This window comes from Rhinoraja longicauda, chromosome 25, assembly GCF_053455715.1.
Source record: "Rhinoraja longicauda isolate Sanriku21f chromosome 25, sRhiLon1.1, whole genome shotgun sequence".
In the NCBI taxonomy this organism is placed as follows: Eukaryota; Metazoa; Chordata; class Chondrichthyes; order Rajiformes; family Arhynchobatidae; genus Rhinoraja; species Rhinoraja longicauda.
In genome coordinates, this window is record NC_135977.1 from 7,011,238 (window position 1) to 7,029,340 (window position 18,103).

General features: G+C 44.6%; 1 protein-coding gene across 6 annotated transcripts in view; it reads left to right on the forward strand.

Moving 5' to 3' along the window:
* rph3ab (rabphilin 3A homolog (mouse), b) overlaps positions 1-18,103 on the forward strand; it is a 189,377-nt gene that overhangs the window by 144,934 nt on the left and 26,340 nt on the right. For all 6 annotated transcript variants that reach the window (XM_078421804.1, XM_078421802.1, XM_078421803.1 and 3 more), the window contains 8 exons: positions 5,304-5,387; positions 6,709-6,771; positions 6,883-7,089; positions 7,436-7,515; positions 9,747-9,821; positions 10,527-10,636; positions 15,614-15,740; positions 17,064-17,120. In XM_078421804.1, the coding sequence (XP_078277930.1) occupies positions 5,304-5,387; positions 6,709-6,771; positions 6,883-7,089; positions 7,436-7,515; positions 9,747-9,821; positions 10,527-10,636; positions 15,614-15,740; positions 17,064-17,120 (803 nt within the window). The remainder of the gene's footprint in view (positions 1-5,303; positions 5,388-6,708; positions 6,772-6,882; positions 7,090-7,435; positions 7,516-9,746; positions 9,822-10,526; positions 10,637-15,613; positions 15,741-17,063; positions 17,121-18,103) is intronic.

The window sequence follows — 18,103 nt, forward strand, 5'->3', positions numbered from 1 at the left end:
TTCTCCTTTGATACTTTATGAAGAATTTCTGCTTCCATCTTCCTTTCAGGCAGTGAATTCCACTTCTAGCTTTCTCCTGCCCACCCCCCACACGATAATCAGTCTGAGGAAGGGTCCCGACCTAAAACGTCACCTAAGCATGTTCTCCAGCGATGCTGCCTAACCCGCTGAGTTCCTCCAGCATTTACTTTAGACTTTAGAGATACAGCATGGAAACAGGCCCTTCATCCCACTGAATCCGCACTGACCAACGATCACCCCCATACACTAGCACTATCCTACACACTGGGGACAATTTAAAATTTTTACCAACACCAATTAATCTACAATCCTGTACGTCTTTGGATTGTGGGAGGAAACCGGAGCACCTGGAGGTAACCCACAGGGAGAACGTACAAACTTCCCACAGACAGACCCGTAGTCAGGATCGAACCCGGGTATCTGGCTCTGTAAGGCAGCAAATCTACCACTGTGCCACCCCCTTTTGTGTCCTCCTTCATCAGTTGGGTGAAAAACAATTGCTGCCTTCCCTTTTAATCCTCCCACCAAGTAGCACAGTCCCATCTCCTTCATTTGTAGTCTTTAGCCGTCTAGATTAATGTTGAGGATAACAAAGTTTGATGGGCAATAGAAAGGGCTGATGTGAATCATTGGAAATTTCTGGTTGTGTCTGTTTTCTCCAATTTGCACCTCCTCCTGTCTGTTCAATTTCATAAAAAATCCAGTGATAACCATGGCACCCCACTGGGCCCATTGACGGCCTCCAGAGCTGTCTGTCACAATGAATTGCACAGATTCACCACCTTCTGACTAATGAAATTCCTCCTCATCTCCTTCCTAAACGTATGTACTTGTATTTGAGGCTGTGCTTTCTGGTCCTAGACTAACCCACTAATGGAAACATCCATTCCACATCTACTCTATCTAGACCTTTCCCTATTCTGTAAGTTTCAATGAGGTCACTCCTCATCCTTCAAACCTCCAGCGAGTACTGGCCTAGAGCCATCAAATGCTAGTCATACGTTAACCCATTCAACACTGGGATTATTCTCGTAACCCTCTTCTGGACCTCTCCAACCCTCTCCAACTCCCTCCTCAGATATGGGGCCCAATTCCACTCTTCTCATTTGATATGAATTGCCCCAGGTCATTGCAAGGAGACTTACTACTAGAAACACTAGTAAGGAGCAGGAGTAGGTCAACAATGGACCATTGTGGGCTCCACCTTTCCTTGGTCATCGGTGCCGACTCTGGTTTCACCCTTTTCATACCTCTAGTTTCCCTGTCCCCTTACTCAGAATGAAGAATGGTCTCGACCCGAAATCTCACCTGTTCCTCTTCTCCAGCGATGTTGCCTGACTCATCGAGTTACTCCAGCATTTTGTGTCTACCTTCAGTGTAAACCAGCATCTGCATTCTCTTCCTACGGAAGGAGCAGGAGTAGGGTATTTTGGAATAAAATAGCCTACGGACTAAAGACATCGTTCCTGTGCCAGTGATTTTCAAAAGACATGATGATGCAGAACTGGAAAGGGTTATGATCACTAGAACAATCTAAAACACAAATGTTGTTGCCATTCCCTCAAATATTGACTTTTCTCAACATGTTTATATCCTCTGTGCAAAGTTCAGAAATTTAACCACCTGTAATGCTTCCCACTTCTCAAGCATAACACCAGGTCATCTTAAATGTCCCTATTCATTATGACACAGGAGACCATTCCGTCATTTAACTCCCTGCAAAGAATGCCGATCAGTATCATTCCCCACTCTTTATTTCCCTCTCCTTAGTTTAGTTTAGAGATACAGCATGGAAACAGGCCCTTCAGCCCACCGAATCTGTGCCGACCAATGATCACCCATTCACTAGTTCTATGTTATCCCAATTTTGCATTCTACAAACTATGGGTAATTTACAGAAGCCAATTTACCTACAAACCCGCACGTCTTTGGAATGTGGGAGGAAACCAGAGCACCTGGAGAAAACCCATGCGGTCACAGGGAGAATGTACAAACTCCATGCAGACAGCACCAGTGGTCGCCATCGAACCTGGGTGTCTGGTGCTGTAAAGCAGTAACTCTACCGCTGCGTCACTGTGCCCCACATTCTGCGCACTATTTTCTCTCAAATACCCATCGACTATTCTGTTTGAATCTTCGGCCAAATACCTACGTCGGTGGGAATTTACAATCACCAATAAACCTTCTAAAGGTGGGAGGAAACCAGAGCATACTACAGAGATCCATATATTCACAAGAAGAGCAAGTAAACTCTGCAGAGGAAGCATTCAAAGTCAGGAATGAACTTGCATTGTTGGGGCTGAGGCAGTGGCACTAACCGCTACACGACTCCGCCACCCTGAACATGCTGAAGTTCATTTATTTCTTCCTTTCACCTTCCCATCTATAGAATCAAGTGTTTAATTGTCATAGGTACCAACAGCAGAACAATGGGGATCTTAGCTGCAGTAGCATAATACTCATGGGAACACAATACATGTAGATTTGGCATGTCTCCAACAACTCTGTCACACTTACAGATGTACTGTAGAAAGCATAGTGTCAGGTTGCATCCTAGCTTGGTTTGGGAACAGCTGTGGCCAAGGCTGTAAGAAATTGCAGAGAGTTGTGGACGTAACCCAGTCCATCACACAGACCACACACCCCGTCATTGACTCTGTCTACACTTCACGCTGCCTAGGGAAAGCAGCCAACATAATCAGACCTTTCCCACAACCCTGATCATTTCATCCTCTTCCTGCTCCTGTTAGACAGAAGATACAAAAGCTTGAAAGCACGCACCATTCGACTCAGAAACAGCTTCTTCCCCTCTGTTATCAAATTCTGAGCGGACTTTCCATAAGCTAGGGTACTGTCCCATTTATCCAACCTACTTCATTGCGGACATTGGAATTTTTTTTTTCTGGAATTGTTACGCTTCAGTGCAGAGAACCATATTCTACACTCTGTATCTTTCTCTTCGCTCTACCATTTATACTTGAATTTGACTCGACAGTATTCATATGTAGTATTATCTGAGTTCTTTGGATTGCATGCGAACAGAAGCTTTTCACTGTTCCTCGATACACGTGACAATAATAAACTTAAACCTAAATAATATATACTAATAATATATGTCAATAAATTAATTACTACAGTAATAGTACGAGCAAAAACTCAGTGTTACCAAGGACAACCCATAGAAGTCCATAGTTAAGGTTAGTGTTGTGTAGTGCTCTCTGAATAAAATACCAAAAGTGAATCTGTGTAAACTAGCTTTTGACATTATCTGAAGAGAATGGATGAGAAAAGTTTCTCTGGTAACCTGACCAACATATCCTCTTGATCCAGAACACATACAAAGCAAAGCTAATTAATCATTCATTAAAGCTGCTGGTGAAACATCGTTCATGCAAAATGGCTAATGCATTTGCTTACTTAACAGAAGATGTTACATCACAGTAATTCTTTTGGGCATGATTCAATGTGAAAAGCACCATAAAGTCCATTAATGGTATTTCAACAGAGTTCTGATTACTAAAATGGATCACAGAGCATTAAGTATAGTGTTATAAATGATTTATTCTCCTGAAGAGTGAGTTGCCAAACTCTTATGTCTTAAATATTTCAACATGTGTGATGTTTACTTTGGCTCTGTTTTGAGTCCAGTTACTGCTCAGCTTTGGTCCAACACTGTGAGGAATATGATTGATAATTTTTAAAAAAACAATTGTAGATGCTGGGAATCTGAAATAAAAACCGAAAATGCTGGAAACACTCAGCAGGTCAGGCAGCATCCGTGGACAGAAAAGCGAGGATAATGTTTCAGGTGAATCTTTTGGGTGGCACAGGTAGAATCACTGCCTCACAGCACCAGAGAACCAAGATTTAATCCTGATCTCTGGTGCTGTCTGTGTGGAGTTTCACAGCCAGGCTAGTGAAATGAGAAGAACTAAGTTAAAAGAAGGGTTCTGACATGAAACGTCGCCTATTCCTTTTCTCCAGAGATGCTGCCAGACCCGCTAAGTTACTCCAGCACTTTATGTCTATCATCAGTACAAACCAACATCTACATTTCCTGTCATTATAGAACTATGTAAATGTTGTTTTTCTGACTAATTCCACAGCAGTTACACAGTTTCAAAGACCAGAGAGCCGGTACCAATCATTGCTACTTGGGGGCAAAATAGTGTGTTACTCTGTGCTTGAAATTAAACATACAGTACAGAAGGAAAAAATAGAGTTAAATCTGTAGGATAATGAAAAGGCATGTACATGCAGTTAGAGGTGGAGAAATAGACGGAGGGAAGTGAATGTGACCTGGGTAAACAGTGCAGCACAGGAACAGTATATCACAGGGTCACAATGTCTGTGTCGAACATCATGCCAAGTTAAACTAACCTTCTCTGCCTGCACATGATCCATATCCTTACATTCTCTGCACATCCAAGTGCCTATCTAAACAACTTTTAAACACCACTATCATATCGGTTTCTACCACAACCCCTGGAAAAGCACCCATCACTCTCTGTGTAAAAAACGCTTACCCAGCACATCTCCTTTAAATTTTGCCACTCTCGCCTTAAATCTTTGCCCTCTGGACTTTGAAAATCCACTCAGGGAAGAAGGTTCTGCCTCTCTGCCCTCTCAATGCCTCTCATTATTTTATATAATTCTATCAATTCATAGAGCACGGAAATAGTCCCTTCAGCCCAACTCATCCATGCTGATCAAGATGCCCCTTCTAAGCTAAAACCATTTACCCGCATTCAGCCCATATTCGTCTAAACCTTTCCTATCCATGCACCAGTCCAAGTGTCCTTTAAACGGTGGCGCAGTGGTAGAGTTGCTGCCTTACAGCACCAGAGACCTGGGTTTGATCCTGACTATGGGTGCTGTCTGTAAGGAGTTTGTACACTCTCCCTGTGACCTGCGGGGTTTTCTCCTACACTCCAAAGACGTACAGGTTAATTGGCTTGGTATAAATGTAAATTGTCCCTAGTTTATGTACGATGGTGTTATTGTGTGGGGATCACTGGTTGGCGTGGACTCGGTGAGCTGAGGCCCTGTTTCCAAGCTCATTCTCGAAACTAAATATCTAGTTCTTGATTCCCCTTCTCTGGGTAAAAGACTCCCCTCAGCCTCTGACTCTCCAGAAAGTCTGTCCAACCTCTCCCTACAGCTAATACCACCTAATCCAGGCAGCTTTCTGGTAAACCGTTGTCCAATCTGCCGATTGTTGCCAGCATTTTGTGATTTATTGCTTTCACCCTGCTGACATTAACTCTAACCCTTTTCTCCAGCCGGACGGCGCCAATCTCCAGCTCCAAGCTGCCGAGCTCCTGCTACTCAACACCAGGCTGCTGCTACACAGCCACTCCAAGCAAGTACGTACCTCCCGCGGGGTGGGGAATGAGGCGAGCACGCTGGGAGCGTGCGAGAGTAGGTGTGAGACCCGCTGTGCGGGGATCAGGCAAGATTCCAACGCTCAGGAAAGAAAGTCGGATCAATGGACGAATTACTGAAGGGAAATGGGAGGGAGCAGGAGGCAGGTGGACATTTCAGAACGTTCATAAGTTGATAAGTTGTAGGAGCAGAACTAGGCCATTCAGTCCATCGAGTCTTCTCCGCCATTCAATCATGGCTGATCTATCTTTCCCTCTCATCCCCATTCTCCTGCCTTCTCCCCATCATAACCCCTGACACCCTATAATGTACTAATCAAGAATCTGTCAATCTCCGCCTTAAAAATTCCCATGACTTGGCCTCCACAGCCTTCTGCGGCAATGAATTCCACAGATTCACTACCCCCTGATGAAAGAAATTCGTCCTCATCAATGAGCTGCTGAAAGTCTTGCAGCCGAGGCGGTTTCACAATCTTGTGCAGCAGCTCTAAGCTAAGCAATGGCTTGATTAGTAAGGGCGTCAAAGGATGGCAGAGGAGACTTGATGGGCCGAATGGCCTAAATCTGCTTCTATGTCTTATGGTCTTCTGGCCACAAGTGCTGCTTATGCCACTGCACAGTTTCCAGCAAACAATGGGACGATCAGAAAATCCGTGCTGAAAAACATAAACACAAAGGAAGATAAAAAATAGCAACAGGAGTAATCCATCCAGCCATTGACTGAGATCGTGGCTGAGTTTTTAATGTAGAGGTCCATGGAAAGTTCACCTTTGTTAATTAGGCAGGTAGAGCTGCTGCCTCACCCGGCCCAGAGACCCGGCTTCGATTTTGACCTTGGGTACTGTTTGTGTGGAGTTTGCACTTATTACCTGTGATCGCGTGGGTTTCCCCCGGGTGCTCTGGTTTCCTCTCGCATCCCAAAAGCGTGTGGTTTTGTATTTGGCATCGGTAACTTGCCCCGAGTGTGTAGGGAGTGGACGAGTAAGTGGGATAACATAGAACTAGTGTGAACGGGTGATCGATGGACGGCTTGGAATCAGTGGGCTGAGCAACCGGCAGAAACCCACGTGGTTACAGGGAGAACGCGCAAACTCCACACACAAAGTACCTGAGGTTAGGATCGAACCTGGGTCTCTTGCGCTGCGAGACAGCAGCTCTACCTCTTTGTACAGATGTGTATTTTGATGGGAAGGTTTCCTTCCTTGTTCATTGGTGACCTTCATTTATGGTGCGCTTCTTGCTGACATTATTGGAGAGCAGTGGACCTGTTGGACTGACATTGTTTTTGTCTCCTTGTTTACAGGTGGCCCTGCAACCTATAGACCAGGTCAGGGATCAACCCCCAGATACCCGGAGCAGAAGCCAAGTAAGAGCGACCCCCCCATATTTCTGTATTCTCTCTAATCTTCATCTTGGTCCATCAAGCGGTAATGAAGAAAGAATGACTTCCCTCGCGTGTGTTTTCTGTCTTTGACAGCGGTGGGCTCCCCGGCCCTGTCGCATTCCGTGCCCAGTCCGCACCCACCGACAGTGGACTTGGGATACGTGGCAGCGAAGGAGGAAAGAGGCGTCAGGCAATCCAGCCAGTTTGCTGCACCCAGCGGCAGCCCCCCACTGCCTCCCTCCCACCAACAGCAACAGCAGGATGAAGAGGATGAGGAGGCTTATGATTCAGATGAACCCAGTGAGTAATCCTTGGGGAAGTCCAAGGGGGCTTTATTAGTGTAGTTTGGTTTGGTTTAGTTTAGTTTAATAAAGGCATCAAAGGTTACGGGGAGAAGGCAGGAGAATGGGTTGAGAGGGAAAAATAGATCAGCCATGATCGAATGGCGAGGTTGACTTGATGGGTCGAATGGCCTAATTCAGCTCCTATGGCTTATGGTCTTAATGTTGAATACAATATGAAACATAAGTGCCTATGTTATCTGTGATTATGGTTTTTAAAGCAAAATCACAGTGATTGATGAGAGAGCTAATTTCACCCTGACATTAGCGATCGTTGGCTCAGATGGTCTTGATTGTGTTCACAGCGACACTGGGAGCACTGGAGTTCAGTCTGATATATGACCAGGTCAACAACGCCCTGCACTGCACCATTGTAAGAGCAAAGGTGAGCTGGCATGACTCATTTCTCTTAAACTTCCTCATTTCTCATATACTCCCGTGATCAAGTACAGAGTGAGGATTCCAAAGATATCAAATCAGTTTCTAGTCAATCAAGAGAATAGAAGTCAGCATTTATTCTTTATCAGAAACGACAATGAAAGAAGAATTCATTTGATTCAATTATTCTATTCAATTCAATGATGCAATGACACTTTATTGTCACATGTACCCAGAGACAGTGAGATTCTTTGTTTTGCATACGATACACAGCTTGCAAAGAGTCGCCACGCATTTGGTGCAGACAAAATTACAAAGCACTCATTAAAGTCCCAATGGCCCATCTTTGTTCTTGGCACCCTCCACCCACCCCCCCCCCTCCTTCCCTCGCCAACCACCCCGCCAGGTCCCTTCATACTCGGTGGCCCGCCACCTCGCTGCAGCTCATCCTCAGCCTGACCGCCTATCGCCCTCAAATTATTCATCAGCGAGCTGCCCCTCTCCTCTCCCTGCCCTTCAGTCTTCTTGCTCCGAGAGGGTGGGGGGGGGGATAAAGACATCCGGAAACTAACATTGTGATATAGATACACATGGTGTATGTGATATAGACTGATCACGGTACAGAATTCAATAGACAATAGACAATAGACAATAGGTGCAGGAGTAGGCCATTCAGCCCTTCGAGCCAGCACCGCCATTCAATGCGATCATGGCTGATCACTATCAATCAGTACCCCGTTCCTGCTTTCTCCCCATACCCCCTCACTCCGCTATCCTTAAGAGCTCTATCCAGCTCTCTCTTGAAAGCATCCAACGAACTGGCCTCCACTGCCTTCTGAGGCAGAGAATTCCACACCTTCACCACCCTCTGACTGAAAAAGTTCTTCCTCATCTCCGTTCTAAATGGCCTACCCCTTATTCTCAAACTGCGGCCCCTTGTTCAACGGCACTTTCAGTGACAACAGATAATAGGGCAGCACAATCAAGGACCAGTCTCACCCCAGACACTCCCCCCTCTCCCATCAGGAAAGAGGTACAGAAGTGTGAAAACGCACATCTCCAGATTCAGGGATAGTTTTTTCCCAGCTGTTATCAGGCAACTGAACCATCCTATCACCAACTAGAGAGCGGTTCTGACCTACCATCTACCTCATTGGAGACGCTCGGACTATCTTTAATCGGACTTTATCTTGCACTAAACATTATTCCCTTTATCCTGTTTCTGTACACTGTGGACGGCTTGATTGTAATCATGTACCGTCGTCTCACTGACTGGATAGCACGCGACAAAAAGGTTTTGCACTGTACCTCGGTACATGCGACAATAAACTAAATTAAACTAAACAGTTGAAACACTGAGCTCTGGAACAGAGTTGGGAACAGTGGATACTTTGGCGATCACAATATTCAATCCAGACCTTTGGTTGGAAAATATCCTTCTGCCACTTGTAAAGCTGCTGCATGGATTAACTATGGGTGAAGCTAATCCTCAAGTCAAAAGAGTCAGGAGTGTTTAGTTGTTGAATGTACTGACAATGGAACAATGGAATTCTTGCTTGCAGCAGCATAACAGTCCTTTAAACACAATTGAAAAACACAATACACAGATAATATATAATAAACAATAATTCAATATATTAATAATCTCTAAACTAGTGCAGAAAAGCTCGAATTCCTCCATGTAAGCAAAGTCAGTTCACAGTTCATAGTTGAGGTTAGTATTCTTCAACCTAAAAAAGACACAAAGTGCTGGAGTAATTCAGCAGGTCAGGCAGCATCTCTAGAGAACATGGATAGGCGACATTTCGAGTCGATGCCCTTCGGGTCGTCACCTATCCATGATCTCCAGAGAAGCTGCCTGACCCACCGAATTACTCCAGCACTTTGTGTTTCTTTTTTTGTAAACCAGCATCTGTAATCCTTGTTTCTCTGGTGCACATGGTTTTTAAACCTCTGAACCCTCTTCCCAACGGTAGGAGTAAAATGAAAGTGCGGCCACTGTGGTGTGGATCTTTGTTGATCCTGGCTGCCTTTTTGAGGCAGCACCTCTTATAGATCTCTTAGATGGTGGGGAGGTCAGTTCCCGTGACTGGTCTACCAACATTTAATTTAAATTATTATGAAGTCAAAACATATCTTCTTCCGGAGGCAGTGACCTCTCCAACAATATTTACCCATGGTAATTTTGTGAGATTCAGTTAATATACTAATTGGACATCTATGACTCCTATCCGCCAGGGGCTGAAACCTATGGACTCTAATGGCTTAGCTGATCCATATGTGAAAGTTCATCTCCTGCCTGGAGCCAGCAAGGTAAGATGGTCCCGTTAGATTGTGAGCCGACCATTCGTGACATCCTCCATTGCCACTGCATAGTTGAGACATTGTCTGTTTTCTGACCACTGAAATATAAGGGACGTTCTTATATCATATGATAATATATCTTACAACATAGGATGAACATTTGACAGCACTGGGCCTGTACTTGCTGGAGTTGGAGGTAGAAGGATGTGGGGCGGACCTCATTGAAACTTACCGAATAGTGATAGACCTAAATAGAGTGGATGTGGAGAGGATATTTCCACTAGTGGGAGAGTCCAGGACCAGAGAAAAGAGATGAGGAGGAATTTCTTTCTTCAGAAGGTAGTGAATCTGTGGAATTGATTGCTGCAGGCAGCTGTGGAGGCAGCAACTCTACTGCTTCGACATGTTAAGGTTTGCATGAGGAGTCTGTACAATAGGTTTAATATCATATCAAGGTGTAGAGGGAAGGAACATACCAGAGGAGGTAGTTGAGACAGGTACAATGACAACATTTAAAAGACATTTGGACAAGTACACGGATAGGGAAGGTTTAGATGGATATGGACCAGACCCAGGCAGGTGGGACTAGTGTAATGGGACATCTTGGTCAGCTATGGGGGCTGCTCCGTGTGGTTTGACTTTATAACACTCAGGACGATGATCTGATGAATTGAATGAGCTAACACCTAGTCTGTTGATGCTTCAAACACACAGTCGAACAAGCTGCGCACAAAGACTCTGCGCAATACTCGAAACCCAGTGTGGAACGAGCGGCTAACGTACCATGGAATCATCGAGGACGACATGCAGAGAAAGACACTCAGGTGAGAATCGTGGCTACAGCCTCCACCCTGAGGGTAGAGCTGCCCCGGTAATCACCCACTGCTTTTCACCCAGCTTAAGAGCAGAAAAAATAGCAACAGGAGAAGGCCATTCAGCTCTTCACGTCTGCTTTCCCATTGAATGAGATCGTGGTCAGTTGTATGTCTCATTGAAGTACAGTGCGGAACAGGTCCTTCGACCCACTGAGTCAACGCCGACCAGCGATCACCCCGTACACCAGCACTATCCCACACACTAGGGACAATTTACAATTTTACAGAAGCCAATTAACCTACAAACCTGTACGGCTTTGAAGTGTAGAAGGAAACTGGAGCATCCGGAGAAAACCCATGTGGTCACGGGGAGAATGTACAAACTTCATACAGAGAGCACCCATAGTCAGGATTTAACCCAGGTCTCTGGCACTGTAAGGTAGCAACTCTAGATATAAGGTGAGAACGGAACGAAAAAAAGAAAGAAAAGGGGTCTGGGTCTCATATAGAGAGTGGTGGGTATATGAAACAGGCGGCCAGAGGAAGCTAGAGAAATGGGTACAATTACAACATTTAAAAGACATTTGGTCAGATACATGGATAGAAAAGATTTGGAGGGTTATGGGCCAGCCGCAGGCAGAGTGGACTTGCCAAGAGAGAATCTTGGTTGGCCAAAGGACCTTTTATGTGCCACATAACTGATGTCTCATAAAACATAGAAAAATATTCAGGCATGTGAAGTTTCCGCGGATTTCCGCATTTTTAAAATCCATTTTCCTCGCTTGATTTCCGCGATTTTTCATTTTACCAAAATTGCGTTGACCAACGGAGAAATCGGATCAGAAAAAAAAGTAAAGAAACGATGTATTGACTTGTAATGAACACTAGGGTTCCGCTAGAGATCGCTAGGGGTTCCACGAGAAATCCTCCGTGCCCTGGAAGTCTCCCCGAAAATGTGGCACCTAGGCTGGGCAAGGCAGCCAATCTCGACTTCATCGGGACTTCCATGGCCGATCGGTGGGTTGAATTTGCAACCTGCGGCCAGGGCTCTGCAGCCCAGCTGGAGCCAGCAAATCTATCCCCATAGCCGGCTTCCTTGGCCGGCTCGATAAACCAACAAAGCTCTGGAACCAAGAGTGCCAGAAAATCAGTGATGGAACTGTAATGAGTAAATATTAAATTTAAGTGCAAGATTATAACTAAATTAATTAAGACGGGGTTAAAATATAAAACACAGCAGAAAAGCCAATTACCATCTTTTTTGGATGATTATCAAATAATGTGCGAATTTACTTATATGTTATTAGTATACAGTCACATTATTTTGTAATGTCCGTTTTTACTTTGAAATGTAAAGAGGCTTGAAATTAGTAATTTTGTGTGTCAATTTTCCAATATTTTGACCCCCGCTGTACACCTCACGCAAGCACTCGGCCCTTTTCCTCTTTTTTTTTTACCTCACTCACATGCCTGAATATTACATTGGTAAAATATTGGAAAACAATGTAAATCATAATGGAAAATAATGGAAAACAATGTAAATCAATGTAAACATAGTTAATCTGCAGGAAGTTGGCTGCAATGCTTCAATAGCTATCATTCCGAACAAACTATTTAATTGTTAGAAAGTGCTTTTTCAGATTGTGAAAGGAGGATGCAAATTGCTTATTATAATCCCTCTGGGGTGATATGGTTAATATTCTTGTAACATTGGAACAAATTGCAACTCTTATAAGGTGTGGCTGATAGTCAAATATTGTATTGCTGTTACATGTTTCCTTTAATTGATTCTAGGTTTTGCCCCCCCACATGCTAACACACTTACAAAAACAAGTAAATGTAGTTAAACTGGTTAGTTGGGACCTAGGAAACATTGGGGATAATAGAGAATATAGAACAGGCCCACACTGTCTGTGCCGAACGATACCAAATTAAGTCAATTCCTTCTGCCTACACATGATCCATATCCCAACATTCCCTGCATATTCATGTGTCTTTCTAAAAGCTTTTTAAACACCACTATCGCATCTGCCTCCATCAGCACCTGTAGTGGCACATGCCAGGCACCTACCATTCTCAGTTTAGTTTAGTTTAGGTTGTCGGGGAAATAGTGTTCACGTTGCGGCCCTTTTTGCACCAATCTTTTCATCACTATGCACAAGTAGCGCAAGACGCCATTGTATGCAGATGCGGAGAAGTGTGCTCATCTCTGGCTGAACAATTTCTAATCTTGTGATGTGGACTCGACAAGAAGAAGTTTAGTTTAGAGATACAGCTTAGAAACATGCTCCTTTGACCCGCCGGGACCGCGCTGACCAGAGATTCCTGCACTATACTGCACACTGGGGACAATTTACAATCTTCACCGAAGCCAATTAACCTACAAACCTGTACGTCTTTGAATTGTGCGAGGAAATCGGAGTACGCGGAGAAAACCCTCTCGGTCACGGGGAGAACGTACAAACTCCATACCATCAACACCCGTAGTCAGGATCAAAACCAGGTCTCTGGCGCTGTAAGGCAGCAACTCTACCGCTGCATCAGCATGCCACACTCTATGTAAATAAACCTGTTCCGCACATCTTTATCCCCATCTCACCTTAAAGCCATGCATTTTATTATTTGACATTTCCACTCTAGGATTCTGAATGTCTAACCTATCTATGCATTTTATAACTTTATAAACTTCAATCGGGTCTGTACATCAATGCTGTTAAGAGTCCTGTCATTAACTGTCTACTTTCCCTTTACATTTAACCTCCCAATGAGCAATCAGACTTCCCCGGATAAACACCACCTGCCATTCCATTGCATATATCCGCAACTTATCCTTATCCTATATCCTTTGACAGAGTTTTTTTCTGACATTTATATATATGCACAGAACCCTGAGGTACTCCACTGGTCATACATCTCCAGCCAGAATAACACCCTCCCATTACAACCCTTTCTACGAGTAAGCCAGTTCTGAATCCTAATGACCAAGTCACTGTGGATCCCATGCATATTAATATTCAGGATCAGCTTACCCTCACCGATCACTTTTGTCACCTCAAAAAACTCAATCAAATTTGAATGATAAGACCTGCCACAGCCAAAGCCATACTGACTGTCCATAATTAGCCCGTTCACTTCCAAATACAACTAAGTCCTATCCCAAAATATCTTCTCTAATAGCTTCACCGCCACCCTATAGTTTCCTGGATTATTCCTATTTCTGTTCTTAAACAGAGGAACAACATTGGCTACATTCCAGTCTCTGAAACCTTGCCTAAGGTTAGTGACAATACAAAGGTGTTCATCAAGACCCCTGCAATCTCCACTCTTACCTCTCTCAATAATCTGAATAGATTTTATCAGGTCCTCGGGACTTATCCACCTTCAAGAACCCCTAAATCACCTCCTTCTTGAACTCAAAATGCCCTGGTGTATTAGTACAGGTCTACCACCGATTTTCCAGCACCCTTGGTTCCAGAGTTTGCTGGATTATCCATTTCCCTCTTATATTATTGAGTTATCCTCCTTTCTCCTCAGTTACCCTCTTGTTTACAATGTGTATATAAAATGCATTGGAATTTTCTGATTTACCAATAAAATGGCCCGCCTTCTTGACCCGAAACGTCACCCATTCCTTCTCTCCAGAGATGCTGCCTGACCCGCTGAGTTACTCCAGCATTTTGTGTCTACCTTCGATATAAACCAGCATCTGCAGTTTTCTTTCCAACACAAATGGCCCGCCTTGCCTTCCCAAACTTTACATTTGATTCCTTTTTCTTATTTGGCCAAATTTACATCTCTAGTCATCCAAGGTTTGCTTATCTTGCCATTCCTGTCCTTAAATATTGGCCAGGGTACTGAGGATAACTTCCTCATCCATGGGATCTTTAATCTCAAAGTGAGAAGGTTGACTAGGTTTCAGATTAATATTTCATCCAAGAGATGATTGCTGCTCGAGCAATGCAGAGGTCCTAGTGGTCTGAACTGGAGTGTCAGCCAAGACATTTAAGCTTTCGAAAAAAGACACAAAGTGCCGAGTAACTCGGCGGGTCAGGCAGCATCTCTGGAGAATATGGACAGACAATGTTTCAAGTCGGGACCCTTCTTCAGATTGATTGTAGAAGGGAGAAGAAAACTGGAACAAAATTGGGAGTGGGACACTAAGTTAATATTAAGTTATAACTGGATACAGGTGAGGTTTTTTTTTGGTAAAGCAGCATCTGCAATTCCTTGTGGTCTTTGGGTCAGGACTGATGCAACAATCTTCTGATTCAGAAGAAGCTGCAGCTAAAACTGAATTATAGCTGGTAGGGAGGCTGTAAAGGCAGGAGAAAGTGTTTCTCCTCGTGTGGAATCAGAGTGTTACAGAGAATCATTTCAGTATGTCTTCTGTCAAATTTTGTTTGCAAAGTACCTTGGAACATTTTACTGCATAGAAGGTAGCAGGCACAGTGGTGCAGCGGTAGAGCTGCTGCCTTACAGCACCAGAGACCTGGGTTCGATCCTGACTAAAGGTGCTGTCTATATGGAGTTTGAACATTCTCCTTGTGACCGTGTGCGTTTTCTCCAAGTGCTCCAGTTTCCTCGCACATTCCAAAGATGTCCAGGTTTCTAGGTTAGTTAGGCTTCTGTAAATTGCCCCGAGTGCGTAGGATGCGAGAGTGAGATAACATAGAACCAGTGTACGGGGTGAACGTTGGTCAGTGTAGACTCAGTGGGCAAAATGGCCTGTTTCCACGCTTTATCTCTAAACTAAACTAAACAAACTTTCAAAAAACATTTGGTCATATATATGGATAGGAAGGGTTTGGAGGGATATGAGCCAAATGCAGGCAGATGGGACAAGCCCAGAATGCCAACTTAGTCAGCATGGACAAGTTGAGGTGAAAGGCCCATTTCAATCCTGTAGCTCTAAAACTCTATCGATCTAAGGCGCCACATAAATTCACATTATTGTTATTAACCTGACTTGCTCTTTTTCCAATCCAGGATCTCTGTCCTGGATGAGGACAAATTTGGTCACAATGAATTCATAGGAGAGTCCAGGGTTTCTCTGAAAAAACTCAAACCTAATCAAGTAAAGAACTTCAACATCTGCCTGGAGAGAGTGGTACCGGTAAGGGTCACTTTGTGATTATTATTCGGGGACCTAGCTGTTTGGGATAGTTGAAGCTTTGACTCTACTTCATGGCTGCAACCCAGTCAGCTTCTGGATGCCGCAATGCTTATTCTAGTGCATCTAGAATGCCCGGAAAATGGCACAAATAAGAGTTAAATTGGTGCAGCGGCTAAAGTGAGAGAGCAACTGTGCCGACAGTGCAGATAACATGGAGCATATTCATTTATTCGCTCGTTCAACTCCTATCTACAGAAGTTCTCTGACGATTCTGCCATCGTCGGCCTCATCACAGGCGACAATGACAGGGCGTACAGAGAACTGATCAAGGAGTTTGTGGACTGGTGCCAGCGGAACCGCCTCCGGATCAACGCGGGGAAAACCAGGGAGATGGTGGTAGATTTCCGCAGGCGCAGCCAGGTCCCCCCGACACCGGTGAACATCCAGGGAATGGACATCGGGAGGGTGAATTCTTATAAGTACTTGGGTGTTTACCTCAATAATAAATTGGACTGGACCGAAAACATTGATGCGCTATACAGAAAGGGCCAGAGCAGACTTTATCTGCTAAGGAGACTCGGGTCCTTTGGAGTGCAGGGGGCACTCCTAAGGACCTTCTACAACACAGTGGTTGCATCAGCCATTTTCTATGGAGTGGTCTGCTGGAGCAGCAGCATCTCAGCGGCGGAAGGGAAGAGACTCGACAAGCTGGTCAGGAAGGCCAGCTCTGTCCTGGGTTGCCCCCTCGAAAGTGCAGGTGGTGGGAGAGAGGAGGATGGTGGCAAAGTTAACATTGCTGCTGGACAACGACTCCCACCCCATGCAGGACACTGTCACTGCACTGAGTAGCTCCTTCAGTGACAGACTCCTTCACCCCAAGTGCATGAAGGAGAGATATAGGAGGTCCTTCCTTCCCGCTGTTGTGAGACTGCACAACCAGCACTGCTCCCAGCAGTCCAGTCAACAGTAACAGTTAAGAATACACAGAAAACTGATGACAATTTATCTTTGTCTTTACTTTTATTTATAATGAATGATCTCTTGCTATCCACTTTGCTGCTGTAACACTGTAAATTTCCCCAGTGTGGGACGAATAAAGGAATATATTATTATTCAGAGGCTGTTAAGAAAAACAGGGGCAGGTGGAGGTTCTCTCAGTCAATCCCCATTCCTTGAATACTTGAATAAGGGTGGGACATCCTGACACATAGACAGTAAAACGGTCCCAGTGTGGAAAGATAGGAATGTATTTTAATTGTATTTGAACCAACCCTCTGGCTGCATTTCACCTGGTCCTTTAACATATTGTGAATATTTCCACAGGTAAAGCGAGGTTCTATGGCCGGACCCTCGCGAGGAATGTCACTTTATGAGGATGAGGTAAACCTTGCATCGTTGCTTTATTATGTTAGGCTTTGTTCTCTTTTAAAGAGACGGGAAAGGTGAGAGGTGTCAATCTCCTCCCATTGGGAGCCTAAAGCTTCTTGTTGGTCTGGTGCAGTCTGTCACATAGCTCCTCAGGTACCACTCACTGTTCAATATTTGTGCTAGAGTTTGTCACGTAGCTGCTCAGGCACTGGTCAGACCACATTTGGAGTATTATGAGTAATTTTCAGCCCCATATCTGAGGAAAGATGTGCTGGCTTTGCAAAGGGTCCAGAGGAGATTTACGAGAATGATCTCAGGAATGATTGGGCTAAGGTATGCTGAGCGTTTGAAGGCACAGGGCCTCTACTTGCTGGAGTTTCGAAGGATGAGGGAGGACCTCATTGAAACTTACTGAATAGTGAAAGGCCTGGATAGAGCGAATGTAGAAAGGATGTTTTCACATGTGGGAGAGTCTAGGACTAGAGGTCATAGCCTCAAAATGAAAGGATGTGCCTTTGGAAAAGAGATGGGGAGGAATTTCTTTATTGAGAGGGTGGTGAATCTGTGGAATTAATTGCCACAGACGGCTGTGGAGGCCACGTCAATGAACATCTTTAAGGAGCAGATTGACAGATTCTTAATTAGTAAGGGTGTCTGGTTATAGGACCAAGGCAGGAGAATGGAGTTGAGCGGGAAAGATAGATCAGCCATGAAGGAACTTATGAACTTATGTACCTCTCCCCAACCTGTAGTTGTGCTACAGTTTCTCACATAATTCCTCGGGTATCTTTCCTTGTACAATATTTGTACAATATTTGTTCTATGGTTTCCCACATAGTTTCTCAGGTACCGCGCAGCAATAGAGTTGTTGCCTTACAGCGCCAGAGACCCGGGTTCGATCCTTCCCACAGGTGTTGGCTGTACGCAAATTGGCCTTTCTCCCAGTGACCTGCATGGGGTTTTTTCCGGGAGCTCTGGTTTCCTCCCGCACTCCA